General features: G+C 43.6%; 1 protein-coding gene across 3 annotated transcripts in view; it reads left to right on the forward strand.

The window, feature by feature from the left end:
* Positions 1 to 17385, forward strand: part of LOC118401457 (inositol polyphosphate-5-phosphatase A) — a 189721-nt gene that overhangs the window by 156024 nt on the left and 16312 nt on the right. For all 3 annotated transcript variants that reach the window (XM_052477865.1, XM_035798973.2, XM_052477859.1), the window contains exons 10-11: positions 3943 to 4038; positions 4424 to 4498. In XM_052477865.1, coding sequence (XP_052333825.1) covers positions 3943 to 4038; positions 4424 to 4498 — 171 coding nt within the window. The remainder of the gene's footprint in view (positions 1 to 3942; positions 4039 to 4423; positions 4499 to 17385) is intronic.

The raw sequence follows: 17385 nt of genomic DNA on the forward strand, positions 1-17385 counted from the left end.
GACACAAAGGCCAGCCCTGCCCCGTCCCCCCTCGGCGTAATGGAGAATGATCTCTTTAAGCAACAGCGGCCCGAGGGCCATATTCCAACTCATTGTCGCTTCTCTCTCTCTCGCTCTCTCCTCAACAATCGAGATTTAATCGCACTCAATGGGTTATTATATTGGGGCGGATTGGGGGTGGTGGGAGAGTGAACAGTAGGCATGGGAAATTGGATGGGAATCACCCAGTGGTGGGGTAGAGTGTCCAGGCTCTTTGGCGTAAATCCAATAAAACCACCATTGCGCATTGCTATGCCAGGGCAGTCACCTGGCACACTGTCATGCCAGTGGACCCCTGGGACGTTTACAAGCCTTGGGCTGGACCGTGGTGGAGAGGACGAGACATATTACCTCAGATACAGGGGGATGTGCTATCTTGAAACCAATACAGCAGTGTTTCCCAAACCTCTCCTTGAGCACTCCCAGTTGTTCCACCTAATTGACGTATTCCAGAAACAGCACACTTGTTTTAACGAAGGGTTTGGCGATTAGTTGGATCGGGTGTGCTTGTATGGCAATATGTCTGTGGATTTGGAGAGTTTGGTCGAGAAGAGGTTTGGGAAACACTGCCATATCCACATGCACAGAGATTTGTTATGCATGTCTACACGTGGTATTGGATGTGCTGAATGAAGGTATATCGGGTCAAGAGGGGGGATACTGGCTTTGAGTATACAGTAGGTTGTCTTAGGTGTGGGAATGGCGTGTCAGATGGGTTGTGGCTAGGTTGAATGGGGGTTGCGGCATGGTTTTGTTGGTTGTGTCAGTGTTGTGTTTGCGTTGGGCTCAGCAGAGCTCCTCCATCTGTTTGAGGGGCTGGATCAGGAGCAGAAGGGGAGAGACGGTCGGTGTGCCTGTGCTTTGAAGTGGGACAGATTGCTTTAACCTTGTCTCTTAAAAAGAGCAGCTGGAATAGAGAGGTCTTTTCACTACCCATTTCCTTCTCGGACGCTGATGAGATTATTCCATTGAAGCCCAAAGCAAGCGCCATCCCCCAAGATTCACCGGGGCAACCTCTTATCTAACCCCTCCACAAACAGGCCCTCTTGTCTCCTGTGTTGACCTGTGACCCACGATGCAAAGCTTTGCCGGGCCGGGGACTCTCTTTCTACGGGCTGTTGGAGATTATTGGCGTTCCGAAGCAGTGAAGACATCCACTGTACATACTTGCTTACCTTCCAAACTTCTCATCCCTGACAGCTGTCCTGTCTATTTTTCTTCTTTTCCCCCCACATCCTCATGTATCAAATTAAAAGCCTATTGCTTAACTCAAATGAGTTACGTTAATATCATTTGGGGAGTCAATGAGAGCATGTTCAGATGTAATATGTTTAAAAGACAGGCGCTTTGATCGGCCAAGCCACCGGCCCTACTTGAAGAGAGAGCTCTGTTCAGGAGCCTCACTCTTGCTCTCTCGTCGCTTACCCAGGGTGCCTATTACCAGATGCATGATCCACAATTAGCGGCAGTGAGCTTGGGTCAACTCGTGGTCAACATCTGTCCTCGGTTATCTTTTCTTCGCTTGAGGATATTTTGTTTTTCATTGAATTTCTTATGTCTGAGAACACCTGGTCTCTCCTTTCAGTCCCGTCCTGCTTTTTTATCTATAAGACTTAAGCGACGGCATGGCGTTCCCATTTACCCTGCCTCTTCGTTAGGTTAGGGGGGGATCTCATGACTAAGGTCCCTGAAATGGTCAAAGGGCTGGTGGGTCGGTAGGCTAGGCTGATCTAAATTAGGGATGGGAGGGAGTTATAGATAGAGAGTATGTAGGAGGTGTAGGAGAGGGAGGTTGTTTTTCTCCGAGGCCAAAGGAGCGCACTGTGATCAATGGCGTACAATCAGCCGCCTCAGACTCCCATGACTCACTGATCAGTCATAGTCAATGAACACATAAATGAATCAATCAATAACGTCAGGCCTGGCCACGGAACTGCTTAACCTGAACCACTGTGAGGACAGACCACCACCAAACTGCTGGGTGTGTAGGGGACGCAGATTGTAGCCTAAACAAGTTGCATAATTTGTTCTGCATAATTAGGCAGATTTTCACTGTTGGCGCACTATTCTGAAAAACGTATTTGTTTCTCAAAAACACTTCCTCTCAGATGAACGGGTTTTCTCTAAAATGGTATAGTTTCACCCAGAGAAATGTAAGCCAAGTGAAATAATTTCCCCTCGATACATGACACTGTGTCAATTGTTGATCTTTCTTGTTGTACCTTCGGTTGAGAGTCACAGTTTGCGAAAGGTGTGACAGAAAAGCTACAGCATTGTGGACCTATGATATCATGGCGCTATGCTCTCAGAAGAAATTAGTACGAAAAACTGTGCGCAGGTGTGCTTTTCACTTGCGATGGGGACATATTCATGTATAGTGATAAGCAACATTGACACTTTCTTGGTCGAGGCCAACGCTCACTGGATTACAGAAATAATTTGAACGTGAATGGAGAGGCCATTTCTGTCCTTCAAATATCTTTTTTTGTTGTTTTTTGTGCAATAAGCTGTGTGGGTTTCTGGCAGTGCTGCTGGCCCTGAAGTGACCAGGGATTTATTCTTGGCTGGGTTTTGGATTTGCAAAGCTGACAGAAGGACTTCGGTTGGGAAGAAGGAGAGCCAAACACTGCTACCAAGTCACTAACTTGAAAGGCTCATTTGAATAAGATACCTTTTTCCCCCAAAATAAATACACATATTTGCTTAAATGTCCTTGAGGTTCACTTAATGGCTCCATTTAGTTTTCTGATTCGCTTGATTTCGATACGTTTTGAAGTCGTTCTAAGTAAGCAATGAAAGATGCCAAAAGAGACCTGTTTTGGTACGTTTTTTTGTAATAATTTGTAGAAGTGCATGAAAAATGACATTTGCGGATTGTCTTTTGCTGGTGTGGCTACAATGACTTTTTAACAGGGAAAGTATCTCTGCCTTGCCCTTCTCCAGCTCCTTTGGCCTATTCATTGAACAAAGCTGCTTAAGCGCACTTAAGCGCATTAGCATTTGGATGACAGGGGACCATATTGACCCTGCATTTGGAGGGCCTAAATGAGTGAAAGATGGAGCGATTTGTTAGGGCTTTAGAAACCAGCTTTGGGGGGGGGACCGGGAACTTCACTTACTGCTCGGTGTTTGTTCTAATCTGGTGTGCCGTTTCGAGCAAGCAAGACTGATTTGTGACATTTCAGTCTAAAGGCCCTTTTTTCTGCCCGTTATATTGGCTTGACCTGATTAACTAATCTGTGCTTTGAATTTCAATCAGGCTGCTGTCCCTGCAGTGTGGTATGGGAACCACTGGCTGAGGGATTACCTCATTCAACTGTCTTCAAACACAGATGGTCGAATGTTTAACTAATTGTTAAAAGAGTCCACAAAGGGGAATTTAACCATGCACACGGTCCACAGGGTCAATACATACGAGGGGGACAGTAAAATTGAGCTTTTTTTGGTTTTGGGGGGGGGGGTGTGTCTTAAAAAATAATTCAAATGCGTAGTGGTGTGCATGTGTTCTGTGTGTGGAATATAGAATGGGCATCAGTAATGTGATACAGTATAGCCTTCTGTACTGTAGGCTGTACCTCTTTTCAAGTGTGTGTGTGTGTGTGTGTGTGTGTGTGTGTGTGTGTGTGTGTGTGTGTGTGTGTGTGTGTGTGTGTGTGTGTGTGTGTGTGTGTGTGTGTGGGCGCGCATATGTGTGTGAGAGATGGACTGTTTTGTCGTCTTTTGTTGCTGTACCTTGATAAATTGCTATCCTTTGACACCACACAATACACATTTACATGTGTTTTGTCCAAGCCTATCTTAATCTACCTCAGTATGATATTTTGCTCCATCCTATGAGAAGTAGTGAATCCTGCCACTAACCCCCCCTCCCACGTCTCCCTTCCTTCCTCTCTCCCACTACAGAGTCTGTGCTCCACTGCCACCATGCAGACGGTCAGACTAGGTGACACCAATGAAGTTGACAAGCTAATATTCAGAGAATCTGAGAACGATCGCAAGGTATGCTACATTATTGAAAATGCACTGTATCTGACATTTCAACGTTTTATCAGAATTACTCATGTGTCGCATCTCACCTGAACATAGAATAGCTTCTTTGTAATAAGAGAAAAATGACACAACCTTTCCCATACGTTAGAATCTACAGGCCTTTGCGTGACAAGGCCAGCTTTACAAGGCTTTGCTCAGTTTGGCCCTATGGTGAGAATTAAGCACAAGTGAACAGGTGGTGTTTATATTACACTTCTGATCGAATGAATGCTGCCCCTAACATCACAGCACATTACCCTTCATTAAATTAGTTGAAGCTCTAATTAGGGCTGTTTCAGATGAGGATCGCTATTAATTGGCCCTTTATTCTGCTCCCCTCCTCTGCCCCTTTTAGGTTGTACTTCAACTTGAAAAGAAGCTTTTCAATTATATTAACCAGGATGTTTTCCGGGAAAACAATGGGACCCTGGTAAGTTATTCATTTTGTTTTGTAACTCTGGGAGGTTTATTCAATTTGGTTTTTTTTGCGGACGTTATGATAGTCAAAGTGACAGGAATGTGCTACATTTACAAAATGTCAAAATTCACTGCAAAAACAAGTAAATTAAAGACATTGATGTGATGCAGAATTTGATTTGAGGCTTTGAGGGTTTTTTGGGATGTGGGGTTAGGTAAAACGATTAGGCCACACAGTGGGTGTCATTGTGACAGGACAGAAGCGAGTGGTGCAGATGTTCTGACGGAGGCCCTCACACCTTCCTGCCTCATATGAACACTGATTTCAAACATCCTCGCCGTCCTACCTGAGAGGTCAAACACCTCATGAATGCCTCCAAAATTGACAATCTCCTTGCCTCAGCTCCACCCCTCCCTCTTCCCTCCTCATCCCTCTCTTCCTCCACCCTCTCCTCCTCTGCCCCTTCCTCACTCCTCCACCGTCCCTCCCTCACGCCTCATCCGTCCCTCCCTCACGCCTCATCCCTCTCCTCCTCCACCCCTCCCTCACGCCTCTTACATCTCCTCCTCCACCCCTCCCTCACGCCTCATCCCTCTCCTCCTCCACCCCTCCCTCACGCCTCATCCCTCTCCTCCTCCACCCCTCCCTCACGCCTCTTCCATCTCCTCTTCCACCCCTCCCTCACTCCTCTTCCCTCTCCTCCCCCACCCCTCCCTTACGCCTCATCCCTCTCCTCCATTCATCCATGATTATCTGTAATCATGCTAGCATCCACATTAATGTAGAAGTGTTCAGAAATGTATTCTATTCTTATTCCCGAAAAAAGTAAATATCAAATACTGTACGTAGGGGAGTGTATGCCCTCTTTAATAAGTGATTCAGAAATATCCATATTAAGATTCCTATAGAGGTGAGGAGACACACATAGTACATACCAACTTATGGTGCTTCAATCCTTGGACATATTCATTGGGCACCAAATGTAAGAAAACAGATTGAATCGCAGAGGGACTACCCGGATCTGGTCCAATAATAAAATCATTTTCGTTTTCCATTGCAAAACACTTTGAAATGTTTTCTGTTGTGAGTGTGTGCCCTAATGAATACAACCCCGATTCTTAGCATCCTGACCCATCTTCTTAGGACACAATACTCTGAGTGTATGCACAGTGGCAAGAAAAATAACCCTTGCAATTAGCTGGACTTCTGCATAAATTGGTCATAAAATTTGATCAGATCGTCATCTAAGTCATAACAATAGACAAACAGTCTGCTTAAACTAATAACATAAACAATTATACGCTTTCATGTCTTTATTGATCACACTGTGTAAACATTCACTGTGGAGGGTGTAAAAAGTATGTGAACCCTTGGATTTAAATACTGGTTGACCCCTCTTTGGCAGCAATAACCTCAACCAAATGTTTTCTGTAGATGCGGATCAGACCTGCACAACGGTCAGGAGGAATTTTGGACCATTCCTTTTCACAATACTGTTTCAGTTCAGCAATATTCTTGGGATGTCTGGTGTGAACTGCTCTCTTGAGGTCATGCCTCAGCATCTCAATCTGGTTGAGGTCAGGACTCTGACTGGTCCACTCCAACTGTGCTACTCCTTCTGTAGCACAGTTGGTAGAGCATGGCGCTTGTAACGCCAGGGTAGTGGGTTCGATTCCTGGGACCACCCATACGTAGAATGTATGCACACATGACTGTAAGTCGCTTTGGATAAAAGCGTCTGCTAAATGGCATATATTATATTATTATTATTATTTTTTTCTGTTGAAGCCATTCTGTTGTTGATTTACTTCTGTGTTTTGGGTCATTGTGCTGATGCCTCACCCATCTTCTGTTGAGCTTCAATTGGCGGAAAGATAGCCTTACATTCTCCTGCAAAATGTCTTGATAAACTTGGGAATTCATTTTTCCATCGATGATAGCAAGCTGTCCAGGCTCTGAGGCAGCAAAGCAGCCCCAAACCATGATGCTCCCTCCACCGTACTTTACAGTTGGGATGAGGTTGTGTTGGTGTGCTGTGCCTTTTTTTCTCTCCACACATAGTGTTGTGTGTTCCTTCCAAACAACTCAACTTTGCTTTTCATCTGTCCACAGAATATTTTGCCAGTAGTGCTGTGGAACATCCAGATGCTCTTTTGCGAACTTCAGACGTGCAGCAATGTTTTGTTGGACAGCAGTGGCTTCTTCCGTGGTGTCCTCCCATGAACATAATTCTTGTTTAGTGTTTTACGTGTCAGACTCATCAACAGAGATGTTAGCATGTTCCAGAGACTTCTGTAAATCTTTAGCTGACACTCCAGGATTCTTCTTAACCTCATTGAGCATTCTGCGCTGTGATCTTGCAGTCATCTTTGCAGGATGGCCACTCCTAAGGAGAGTAGCAACAGTGCTGAACTTTCTCCAATTATAAACAATTTGTCTTACCGTGGACTGATGAACATCAAGACTTTTAGACATACTTTTGTAAACCTTTCCAGCTTTATGCAAGTCAACCATTCTTAATCTTGGGTCTTCCGAGATCTCATTTGTTCGAGGCATGGTTCACATCAGGCAACGCTTCTTGTGAATAGCAAACTCAAATTTTGTGAGTGTTTTTTATAGGGCAGGGCAGCTCTAACCAACGTCTCCAATCTTGTCTCGATGATTGTACTCCAGGTTAACTGATTCCTGACTCCAATTAGCTTTTGGAGAAGTCATTAGCCTAGGGGTTCACATACTTTTTCCAACCTACACCGTGAATGTTTAAATAATATATTCGATATAGACAACACACAAATGATTGTGTTTTTCTTATTAGTTTAAGCACACTGTGTTTGTCTGTTATGACTTAGATGAAGATCTAATTTTATGACCAATTTATGCAGAAATCCAGATCATTCCAAAGGGTTCACATACTTTTTCTTGCCACTGTATGTTCAAGCAATTGGACATATATTGCATTCGGGGAGTATTCAGACCCCTTGACTTTTTCCACATTTGTCATGGTTTGAACAATGTGCGTAATTCCAGTCCACATAATACAGTACAATACAATAGTTATACAGTTCACACCAAAAAAGATTAGCCTACTGGAGCTAGTTAAATGTATTTACCCAAGACAGTATATACTGTAGCTAGCTACATCTATGGCCTTTTATGTTTTTCTGTTGGGCGTAATGTGCAGTAACCTATATAATTAATTGGATAACGGCACAATCATTTGGGCTTTTTTGGACTTGGGCTCATTAAATGTATGGCTCATCAGGCTCTGGTATCATCAGACTTGAATTTTCGACCAAATCTCAAATAAAATCCAGACATAGGCATATTTATATGCTTTATAATGTTTTTGAATAACATCTGGTTTTGGCGGGAAATACCGGGTTACCCGTGTGAGAACTGATATACTCATACGGGAGTTGCAGCAATGAGACAAGACTGTAACTACCAATTGGATGCTAGGAAATTTGGGAGAAAAAGGGATAAAAGTCAAATACAAAATAAGAGTTCAATCTTGGTTTCATCAGACCAGAGAATCTCGTTTCTCATTGTTTGAGAGTCTTTTGGCAAAGTGGGCTGTCATGTGCCTTTTACTGAGGAGTGGCTTCCGTCTGGCCAATCTACCATAAAGGCCTGTTTTGGTGGAGTGCTGCAGAGATGGTTGTCCTTCTGGAAGGTTCTCCCATCTCCACAGAGGAACTCTGTCAGAGTGACCATCAGGTTCTTGGTCACCTCCCTGACCAAGGCCCTTCTCCCCGATTGCTCAGTTTGGCTGGGCGGCCAGCTCTAGGAAGAGTCTTGGGGGTTCCAAACTTCTTCCATTTAAGAATGATGAAGGCCACTGTGTTCTCAGGGACCTTCAATGTTGCAGAAATGTTTTGCTACCCTTCCCCAGATCTGTGCCTCGACACAATCCTGTCTCAGAGCTCTACGGACAATTCCTTCGACCTGAAGGCTGGTTTTGTGCTCTGACATGCACTGTCAACTGTGGGACCTTATATAGACAGGTGTGAGCCTTTCCGAATCATGTCCAATCAATTGAATTGACCACAGGTGGACGCCAATCTAGTTGTAGAAACATCTCAAGGGTGATCAATGGAAACAGGATGCCAATTTGAGAGAGAACGCCTACACTGATTTAAAGCAGCAATATTTGAGTGATAAGTTTTAAAACTCTGCAGCTGGAATTAGAAAAGATTATGATCTGTGCAATAAAAAAATAAGGAGATCCCCGAAAGCCAGATGGAGATGGGTAAATTTGATGCGCATTCTGTCTTTATATTTCTATAGCATAGGCTATGCTGCAGCAAATGCAGGTCTACCTGTCACAAGAAAAAAAGTTACCATGATGAGATGATAGGTCTTCATGCATTGTGAACTGCGCTCCATACTGAGATGGACTGTCTCTCCCCACCCTGAGTGTTGATGATTCATCATGCAGAGGCCGTAGAAAAGCCACATTTAGACATCGCATTCAATTTCACTCCATGCTGTTCATATAAATAATTTATTATAGTTTACCGGTTTCTCAGTTATTTATCCTGGGAAAAGGGAGTGGTTTTGGGCGGTAAATCTCCTTTCCCACCATTCAACACTAGTAGGTGTACAGGTCAAGAGACAAATTGGCGTAATCGGGGAAAGGCGGACACCTAGTCAGTTGTACAACTGAATGCCTTCAACTGAAATGTGTCTTCTGCATTTCACCCAACCCCTCTGAATCAGAGAGGTGCGGGGGGCTGCCATTACCGGCATCCACATCTTCGGCGCCCGGGGAACAATGGGTTAACTGCCTTGCTCGGGGGCAGGATGACAGATTTGTACCTTGTCAGCTAGGGGATTCGATCCAGCAACCTTTCGGTTACTGGCCCAACGCTCTAACCAATCAAGGTGACAGACAGTGCCAAAGTCAATATCGCCTTACCTGGGGTGTGTAATCATTAGTCCAAACAGTTATTATTAAAAACAGTTTCTATTGTAAGACAAAAGTTTATTTTGGACAAATTCAGGTAGGTCCCTCACAATTTTCTTTACTTCCGTTTTTGTAACAGAATTGGTGGAATGAATACACCCGTGATCACCCGCACACACAGTTCACTTTCATAGCAGCCACATACATCACTTTGCTCATTGTATAATTCCTTCTCGCATCTACACGTTCTCCTCCTCTCACATTTTTCTTCACTTGTGGACTTCAGTGCAGAACACAACATCTGTCTGTGACCAGGTGCAAAGACCCCTCCAAATAAAATGTTCATACCATAACCGCTAACCCCTACACAGCCTACATTGTTGTCAAGATATTAACGTTGCAGTCAACATACTGGAACTAACGCATTAGTAAACCCACAATCCAAACCATGTGTACATCACGTAGTAGTGTACAGCAAGCAGTTTAACAGTTACACCGATGGGCCCAGGTGGCTATAAATGAATCAAATCAAAAGCTTACCTTGACTTAAAAGAGTTGCGGTGTTGGATATCCTTATCCAGCTAGCTAACATACATAGCATTCGTCTTTGTTTTGAGTCGGGTTGTTGAGCATGCTAAATTAGCTGTATTAGCTAAGTAAGCCAAATGTAAACTAAGAAGAAGAAGAAAAATAATCCAATAATTCATGTGACACGTATGACTCTTCAAGTGGTGTCTGTCTGTGTGTATCTATTGTAAGTGTATGTGGGGCTGTATGTCTGTGTCTCTTTTAGTATTGGTGTGCGTCTTTATGTGGTGTGTGTGTTGGGCCTCAGGAGGCCCCCACTTCCTTCTTTCCCTCTCCCGTGCAGAGCTCAGCAAGATAAATGGAGTAATGGGGGATCAGAGATAATCTGATGGTCATGGTCTAGTTAAACACACCGTGTTATGATCCTTATAAAACAAACTACCTTCCCAAAAGGATAAATGTTCCCCCCTGCAACCCTCGAGGAGGGGAAAAAATCCATTGCATCTTTCATCAACTACTAGACTTGTACCAGCTTGACAGAAATTTAATTCGAGGCAGCTCTCAAAAATAATTATTGTATTTTGAGGAGTAATCATTGGTCGGGACATGATTGAATGTGTCCATGCCTATTGACTTTTGCTATGATTAATAGGATTGTTTAATCAATATTCCCATCGAAATTGTATAATTAATTATCCCGAACGCTGTCAGGCCGGGACGATGGAGAGCCCTGATGAGTATTTGGGAAGATTACATTTTCCGGGAGTGGTGGCGTCGAGCGGCACAGGGGCTTGCTCCTCAGCGGCGGGGCGGAGGGAAATGGGGCGGGCGGTGGGGGGGATATATGTCCCCGTGGACATGGATTCTGTGGAGACGCGTGCCCCCCTCTACCTCCTATTTATCCAGTAGTGCATCCTCCATCCAGTCGCCTCCCTCCCCTCTCCATCATTGATTTTGTTTCAGTATCTTTTTATTCTAACTTTATCAGTTGTGGTATCAGCTGACGTCCGGGGGAAAGAGGGGGGTGTTTTTGGAGTCCTGTTGCGAGTGATGAACTTTTCTGTCAGGGCCGCTCTTCTTTGTCATGCTCCCTGCGTACTCGCGACATTACTCAAGCCGGAAGAGTTTTCCAAATGAACTAAATAAATATATAAATAAGGATCAATCACCTTCCCGGCTAAACTTCTTTCATATTTTACCTGTCAGTTTCCTTGAGTGGTAATACAGCAGAATGCTAAATAATGTGTGACCTTAGCTGGGAAGATAAACATGGAAGGCCTGGGAGAATGGGCTCCTGTGCTGTCTCTTATACCTGAATGCCTTGTTACACTGGAAGGCTCATTGCGCTTTTACTAGTATTGATCTGTTCCTCAGTCTGATCATGAGGTATACAGCATATATATTACTGTATGTACATACTGTACTGTATGTTGATGTCCATGTATGGCTTGTCCAATAAATGTCTCCTAGTCAATGTTTTGGTCTGTAAACGAGCAAAATGTGGATTATAGGAAAAGGCACTTTTGTGTTTTTTTGCCCTTGACACAAGTCTGGGAATACGCACTTGGCGTATGTGGACACCTGCTCGTCGAACATCTCATTCCAAAATCATGGGCATTAAAGGTGGAGTTGGTTCCGCCTTTGCTGCTATAACAGCCTCTACTCTTCTGTTTCCGCTAGATGTTGGAATATTACTGCGGGGACTTGCTTCCATTTAGCCACGAGCATTAGTGAGGTCGAGCACGGATGTTGGGCGATTAGGCCTGGCTCACAGTCAGTGTTCCAATTAATCCCGAAGGTGTACGATGTGGTTAAGGTCAGGGCTCTGTGCAGGCCAGTCAAGTTCTTCCACACCGATCTCGACAAACCATTTCGGTATGGACCTCACTTTTTGCACGGGGGCATTGTCAGGCTGAAACAGGAAAGGGACTTCCCCAAACTGTTGCCACAGTTGGAAGCACAGAATCGTCTAAAATGTCATTGTATGCTGTCGTCTGGCCCGAACCATGAAAAACAGCCCCAGACCTTCTCCACAAAACTTTACAGTTGGCACTATGCATTTGGGCAGGTAGCTTTCTCCTGGCATCCGCCAAACCCAGATTCGTCCGTTGGATTGCCAGATGGTGAAGCTGGATTCATCACTCGAGAGAACGCGTTTCCACTGCTCCAGAGTCCAATGGGGGTGAGCTTTACACCACTTCAGCCGAACGTTTGTCATTGCACATGGTGATCGTAGGCTTGTGCGCGTCTGCTCGGGCCATGGAAACCCATTTTATGAAGCTCCCGAAGAACAGTTCTTGTGCTTCCAGAGGCAGTTTGGAACTTGGTAGTGAGTGTTGCAACCAAGGACAGATGATTTGTACGTACTTCAGCACTCGGCGGTCCCGTTCTGTGAGCTTGTGTGGCCTACAACTTCGCGGCTGAGCCTTAGACGTTTCCACTTCACAGTAACAGCACTTACAGTTGACCGGGGAAGCTCTAGCAGGGCCGAAATTTGGCGAACTGACTTGTTGAAAAGGTGGCATCCTATGACGGTGCCACGTTTAAAGTCACTAAGCTCTTCAGTAAGGCCATTCCACTGACAATGTTTGTCTATGGAGATTGAATGGATGTGTGCTCGATTTTATACACCAAATAGCCGAATCCACTAATTTGAAGGGGTGTCCACATACCTTAGTGTCTATAGTGTAAGTAAATGAATGAATAAACAATCCCCCTAGAGTTTTAAGGTATTATGCAATTGTTATAACCTAAACTATGATAAGAGAGAGCATAATAGGACTGTAGCCTCTAGCCGGCTGGCTGTTTAGGTTGACCCTCTCAAAGGGGCTCGGCCATTCCCTATCAGCGACGGTTTATTGATTCCACACCAAGTAATGAAGATTTCATAAAACTATGAAAAAATATGGCCTGGCAATATAAGCCAAATGTGTGTCGTAAAAATAAAATTAAATGACCTTTCACCTCTGTGTGTACTGATGTCTTTTAATGGCAGCAGGTGTTGTCACAGGGATAGTTTGACACGGTGTAAATCAAAGCACAATTATGAGCTTGGACAACCACTGGCCGGGTTGGAGGGACAGTCAGCCCAGAGACCTTTATTTCCCTCTGTTCCTGCAACTTCTCCCTCTTATAACAATCACAGCTAGCGTGATTTAGGTGTGTGTTGCTCATCGAGGAGAAGCAAGAAATCTGGACCCTGCACTTCCTCATCTTTCTCCTTGTCCACGATGTTGCCCGAGCCGTATTGGCTAGCAGCCCTCTCCAACAGCTCCAAGGTCATTTCGGTCTGACAAACTACTGGGCCAGCTTTATAATGCAACGAGGCCTTGAACCAATATAAACTGGGATTTTTTTTTACTGCTGACCTACCAGACCAGCAAATCATTATGCTTAATTGACCCGGGATGAAATGTAGTGTGAAATTTCAGCCCTTGGGTTTTCCAGTCAACCTAAATGAATTACTCAACATTCACTTAAAACCTCTGTGCACACATACACACACATCATGGAAACACAATGTGCTTCATCACCCCCAACATTGCTCATCTGCTGCCTTTTAAAGGTGTCACTTCTCATCTCGGCTGCACTAACTCTCCATGGAGACAAGAACACCTGTCCACACACACTCACAGAAACAGACCAGTGTACACATACACAGGTACTCTATTAGGGTCAGAATAACAAAGATCTGAGGCACTATAACGCACACAGGGACAATTACGCACTGTACTTCTATAAACGTATATGCTGGCACACTCTTCCACACAAGGTCTCTCTGCACACACACACACACACACACCCTTGGAGCAATGCGTGTCATTGGGAGGACGGTGGTGGTGGTGCACAGTGAAGCGTATCCTCTGGGCTCTATTCCTCATTCAGTGTGTGAGCTCTCCTGTGACCCTGTCTCTGTGAGTTTGATGAATGCCGCACATCTGCCCTCCTGAACCACAGAGACTCTGTCTGAGGGCCCCACTGCCTGGAAAGTAATGGCCACTGTTCTACACCACTGGCGCACACACACACACACACAGAAATGCACAGATGCTCACACTTTACACATAAGCATGCATAAAGTATGGAGTAGGCTACTCGCGCTTACCCACAAGCAGTCGCTCATACACACTTGCACAGGCTCCAGGCATACACACACCCATGTACATTTATCCCACATACAGTATGTATGTAAAAATGCCAATAAAGTTTTAATCTGGTTTACAAACGTGATGAGTTTGTGAATTGATGGCTGTTATTGTACTCCACGGATGTGGTTAACGCTGCTCTTCTGCCTGGCTTGGCCTTCGCTTGGTTAGATGTTTTCCTCTAAATATGATTGCTGTTGTCATTTCACCTAGATGGAGAGTACATTATCATGTAGGTGGAGAGGACATTATTATCTAGGTGGCGATTTCACTCCATTTTTACATGTCGCACAGCAATGTAATGTCATTATTGTTTGAACCTGAGTTAAATGTACTTGACAGCCTTACACAGGCAGTGTATAGGAACTCATCGGACACTGAGATCTATTTTTGACTGGCGTTAAGCTAGCGCAATTGTCAAACGCATGCTCGTTTGCAATTTTTGTTTTCCAACCCTAGTTGCAGGATTGGTAATTTACCTGTTTTTATATGAGGTCGCTTGCTCTGAGGTGGGACGGGTGGCAAAATGACCATTTCAGTAATACTAACCAAAAGTTGGTGTTAGCGGTAATGTGGTTGGTTATGGCATGGAATTTGACAGCGGAAGTGCAACCTATCCAGCCATGACGAACAGTGCCCATATGCACATGGAACAGGAGATGTTTGCTTTTTGTGCCCGTAAATTTCGTATTTAGAAAACGTAAATCCCCCCCCGTTTCATTTTATGAAAAACCAAGCATAACCGAGAGGAGGGGAGGCTAAGGTTGTTGTTTTTTGTCATACCCAGTACATTCGCCAAGTAGTCAAGACTATAAAGGGTTTGGCTCGTGAGACCACTTTGAAGTCAATCTTAAACCAAAGCCTAAAAGATCACGTAGGTTATATGCCCATCATGGAATGAGAGATGAGGTAATCCGGTGACACTCGTATTTTGAAACGTTTAAGTTATTTTCCTGTAACAACTGCTTGTTTTTCGTCTTATTAAAAAACAAGCCCTTATAGTATATCCCTTTGAGCATGGTGAAGTTATTAATTACACTCTGGATGGTGTATCAATACACCCAGTCACTATAAAGATACAAGCGTCCCAAAGATACAGGCGTCCTTCCTAACTGTAGTTGCTCAGGGATTTCACCATTGGTGACTTTAAAAAAAAGAGTTTTATGGCTGTGAAATTGAGAAAACTGAAGATGAATCTGTAGTTACTCCACAATACTAACCTAAATGACAGAGTGAAAAGAAGGAAGCCTGTACAGAATAACAAATATTCCAGTACATGCATCAAATCAAAGCAAATGTATTTATGAAGCTCTTTTTACATTGGCAGGTGTCACAAAGTGCTTATACAGAAACTCGACCTAAAACGGCAATCAATGCCAAAGCACGGTGGCTAGGGAAAAGTATTGTCAGTTAAGAACAAATTCTTATGTTTTTCAGTGCCATGAAGGCAGTTAAGTGGGTTAACTGCCTTGTTCAGTTAACTGCCTTGTTCAGGGGCAGAATGACAGATTTTTGTCTTGTCAGCTCGGGGATTTGATCTTGCAACCTTCCGGTTACTAGTCCAACGCTCTAACTACTAGGCTACCTGCCGCCCCAATAACCTAAAATACCAAAAAAAAGGCCAAATTAACACTGGAGTTGCTTACCATGTTCCTGAGTACCTAGTTACAGTTTTGACTTAAATCAGCTTGAAAATCTATGGCAAGACATGAAAATGGCTGTCTAGCAATGATCAACAAGATAGTGTTTTACTTTATTATTATGTTTTACTAATGCTAGTTTTTTCCACACTTTGACATTACAGTATTTGGTTTAGATCGTTGACAAAAAATGTTGACAAAAAATGACAAATGTATTTTAATCCCACCATGTAGCACAACAAAATGTGGATAAAGGGTGTGAATACTTTCTGAAGGCACAGTATAAAGCGATCTGTGCATCAGAATAACAGCATTTTAAAAAATGATTTACATTTTACATATCAAAGTACTTAAGTAAAATTACTTTGAACTATGGGAGTAAAAAGTACTGCTATGTTTTAAACCAGATACTTTTAGACTTTTACTGAAGTATTATTTTACTGGGTGACTTTCACCTTTTACTTGAGTCATTTTCTATTAAGGTATTTTTACTTTTACTCAAGTATAACAATTAAATACTTTTCCCACCACTGACAAAACTGAATGACCACTTCTGCACAAGCTGCCACTGTTTTGAACAGATTCGATTATACTATTTAGAATGAGTAGAACGTAACACACATGCATATGCAGTAAGTGAAAACACATTATCTAACTGGGGATAGCTAGCTAACATAATGTTACAAAGTGTGGTGCGCTAGTCAGTTAACTTTAGTTCTGAAATAACTTCATATTTCCAAGTTAGTCAGATATTAGTTTAGAAAGACGTGAAACTGGCATGGGAGCTAGCAAGCTAACAGCTAGCTATAGCTGTTTGCCAAAGGTAGAAAACGGTTTGATTTGACCCCAAAATCGACCAAACTGTTTCTCAAAATTACTGTTGCTGGCTAAATAATTTCATCATGCTTTGTGATGGACCCTTTTTTATGCTGTTTTGGTCCAAACAACATGTCTGTCACCTACAGTAGAACCTGATGAACAATATGGGGGGGAACAATAAGCCACTGTCATGCTTTTTTGTCCTACCAGATTCTTGTTGGATGTTGATGTCTGGTTTATCAGGTCCCAGGCTCCCATGACTGTTATGATCATTTTTGACAAGTTAATTACAATTAGCTTTTTTGCTTTAGCGCCATCTGTACCTGATAGAGCAGATCTAGTCGCACGTGCGGAAGTAAGCCATCTAGCGCGAGAAACATATTGGGAGGGAGAATAGAGCAGACCCAGAAGTTCTGACTGAACACACATTTGAGCGGCCCAGGACGGTCCATTTACTTTGTGATGTTGCCATTTATGCTTTGATATCCTGCGATTTTAATTGGAGCAGTTCCCCCCTCATAGCATATCTGGCAAAACAATCCAAGCAATGTTCACACGGCCTATGCGCCTGTGGAGGCAGAGCTGCTGCTGCCGGCAGTCACTGAAGGGCAGAGTAGTAACAATATATTTTTTAAACAGGAAAACAAACACATTTAGCTCACTTTTATGAGCATTTAAAACATAATACATGAATTATATTTTTAAAGTAATGTTTTGACCAATCACATGTGTTTCTTCTTTTTTTACCAATTACAAGTGGGGTGCCGCCCCTAACGTCTTAATGGGCGGTCCGCTGCCCAGCCGAATTGGAGTTGGTGACAATGCAAAGGCTGTCAATAACCGACAGAACTTGAGAGAAAC

Source organism: Oncorhynchus keta, chromosome 2, assembly GCF_023373465.1.
Source record: "Oncorhynchus keta strain PuntledgeMale-10-30-2019 chromosome 2, Oket_V2, whole genome shotgun sequence".
NCBI lineage: Eukaryota > Metazoa > Chordata > Actinopteri > Salmoniformes > Salmonidae > Oncorhynchus > Oncorhynchus keta.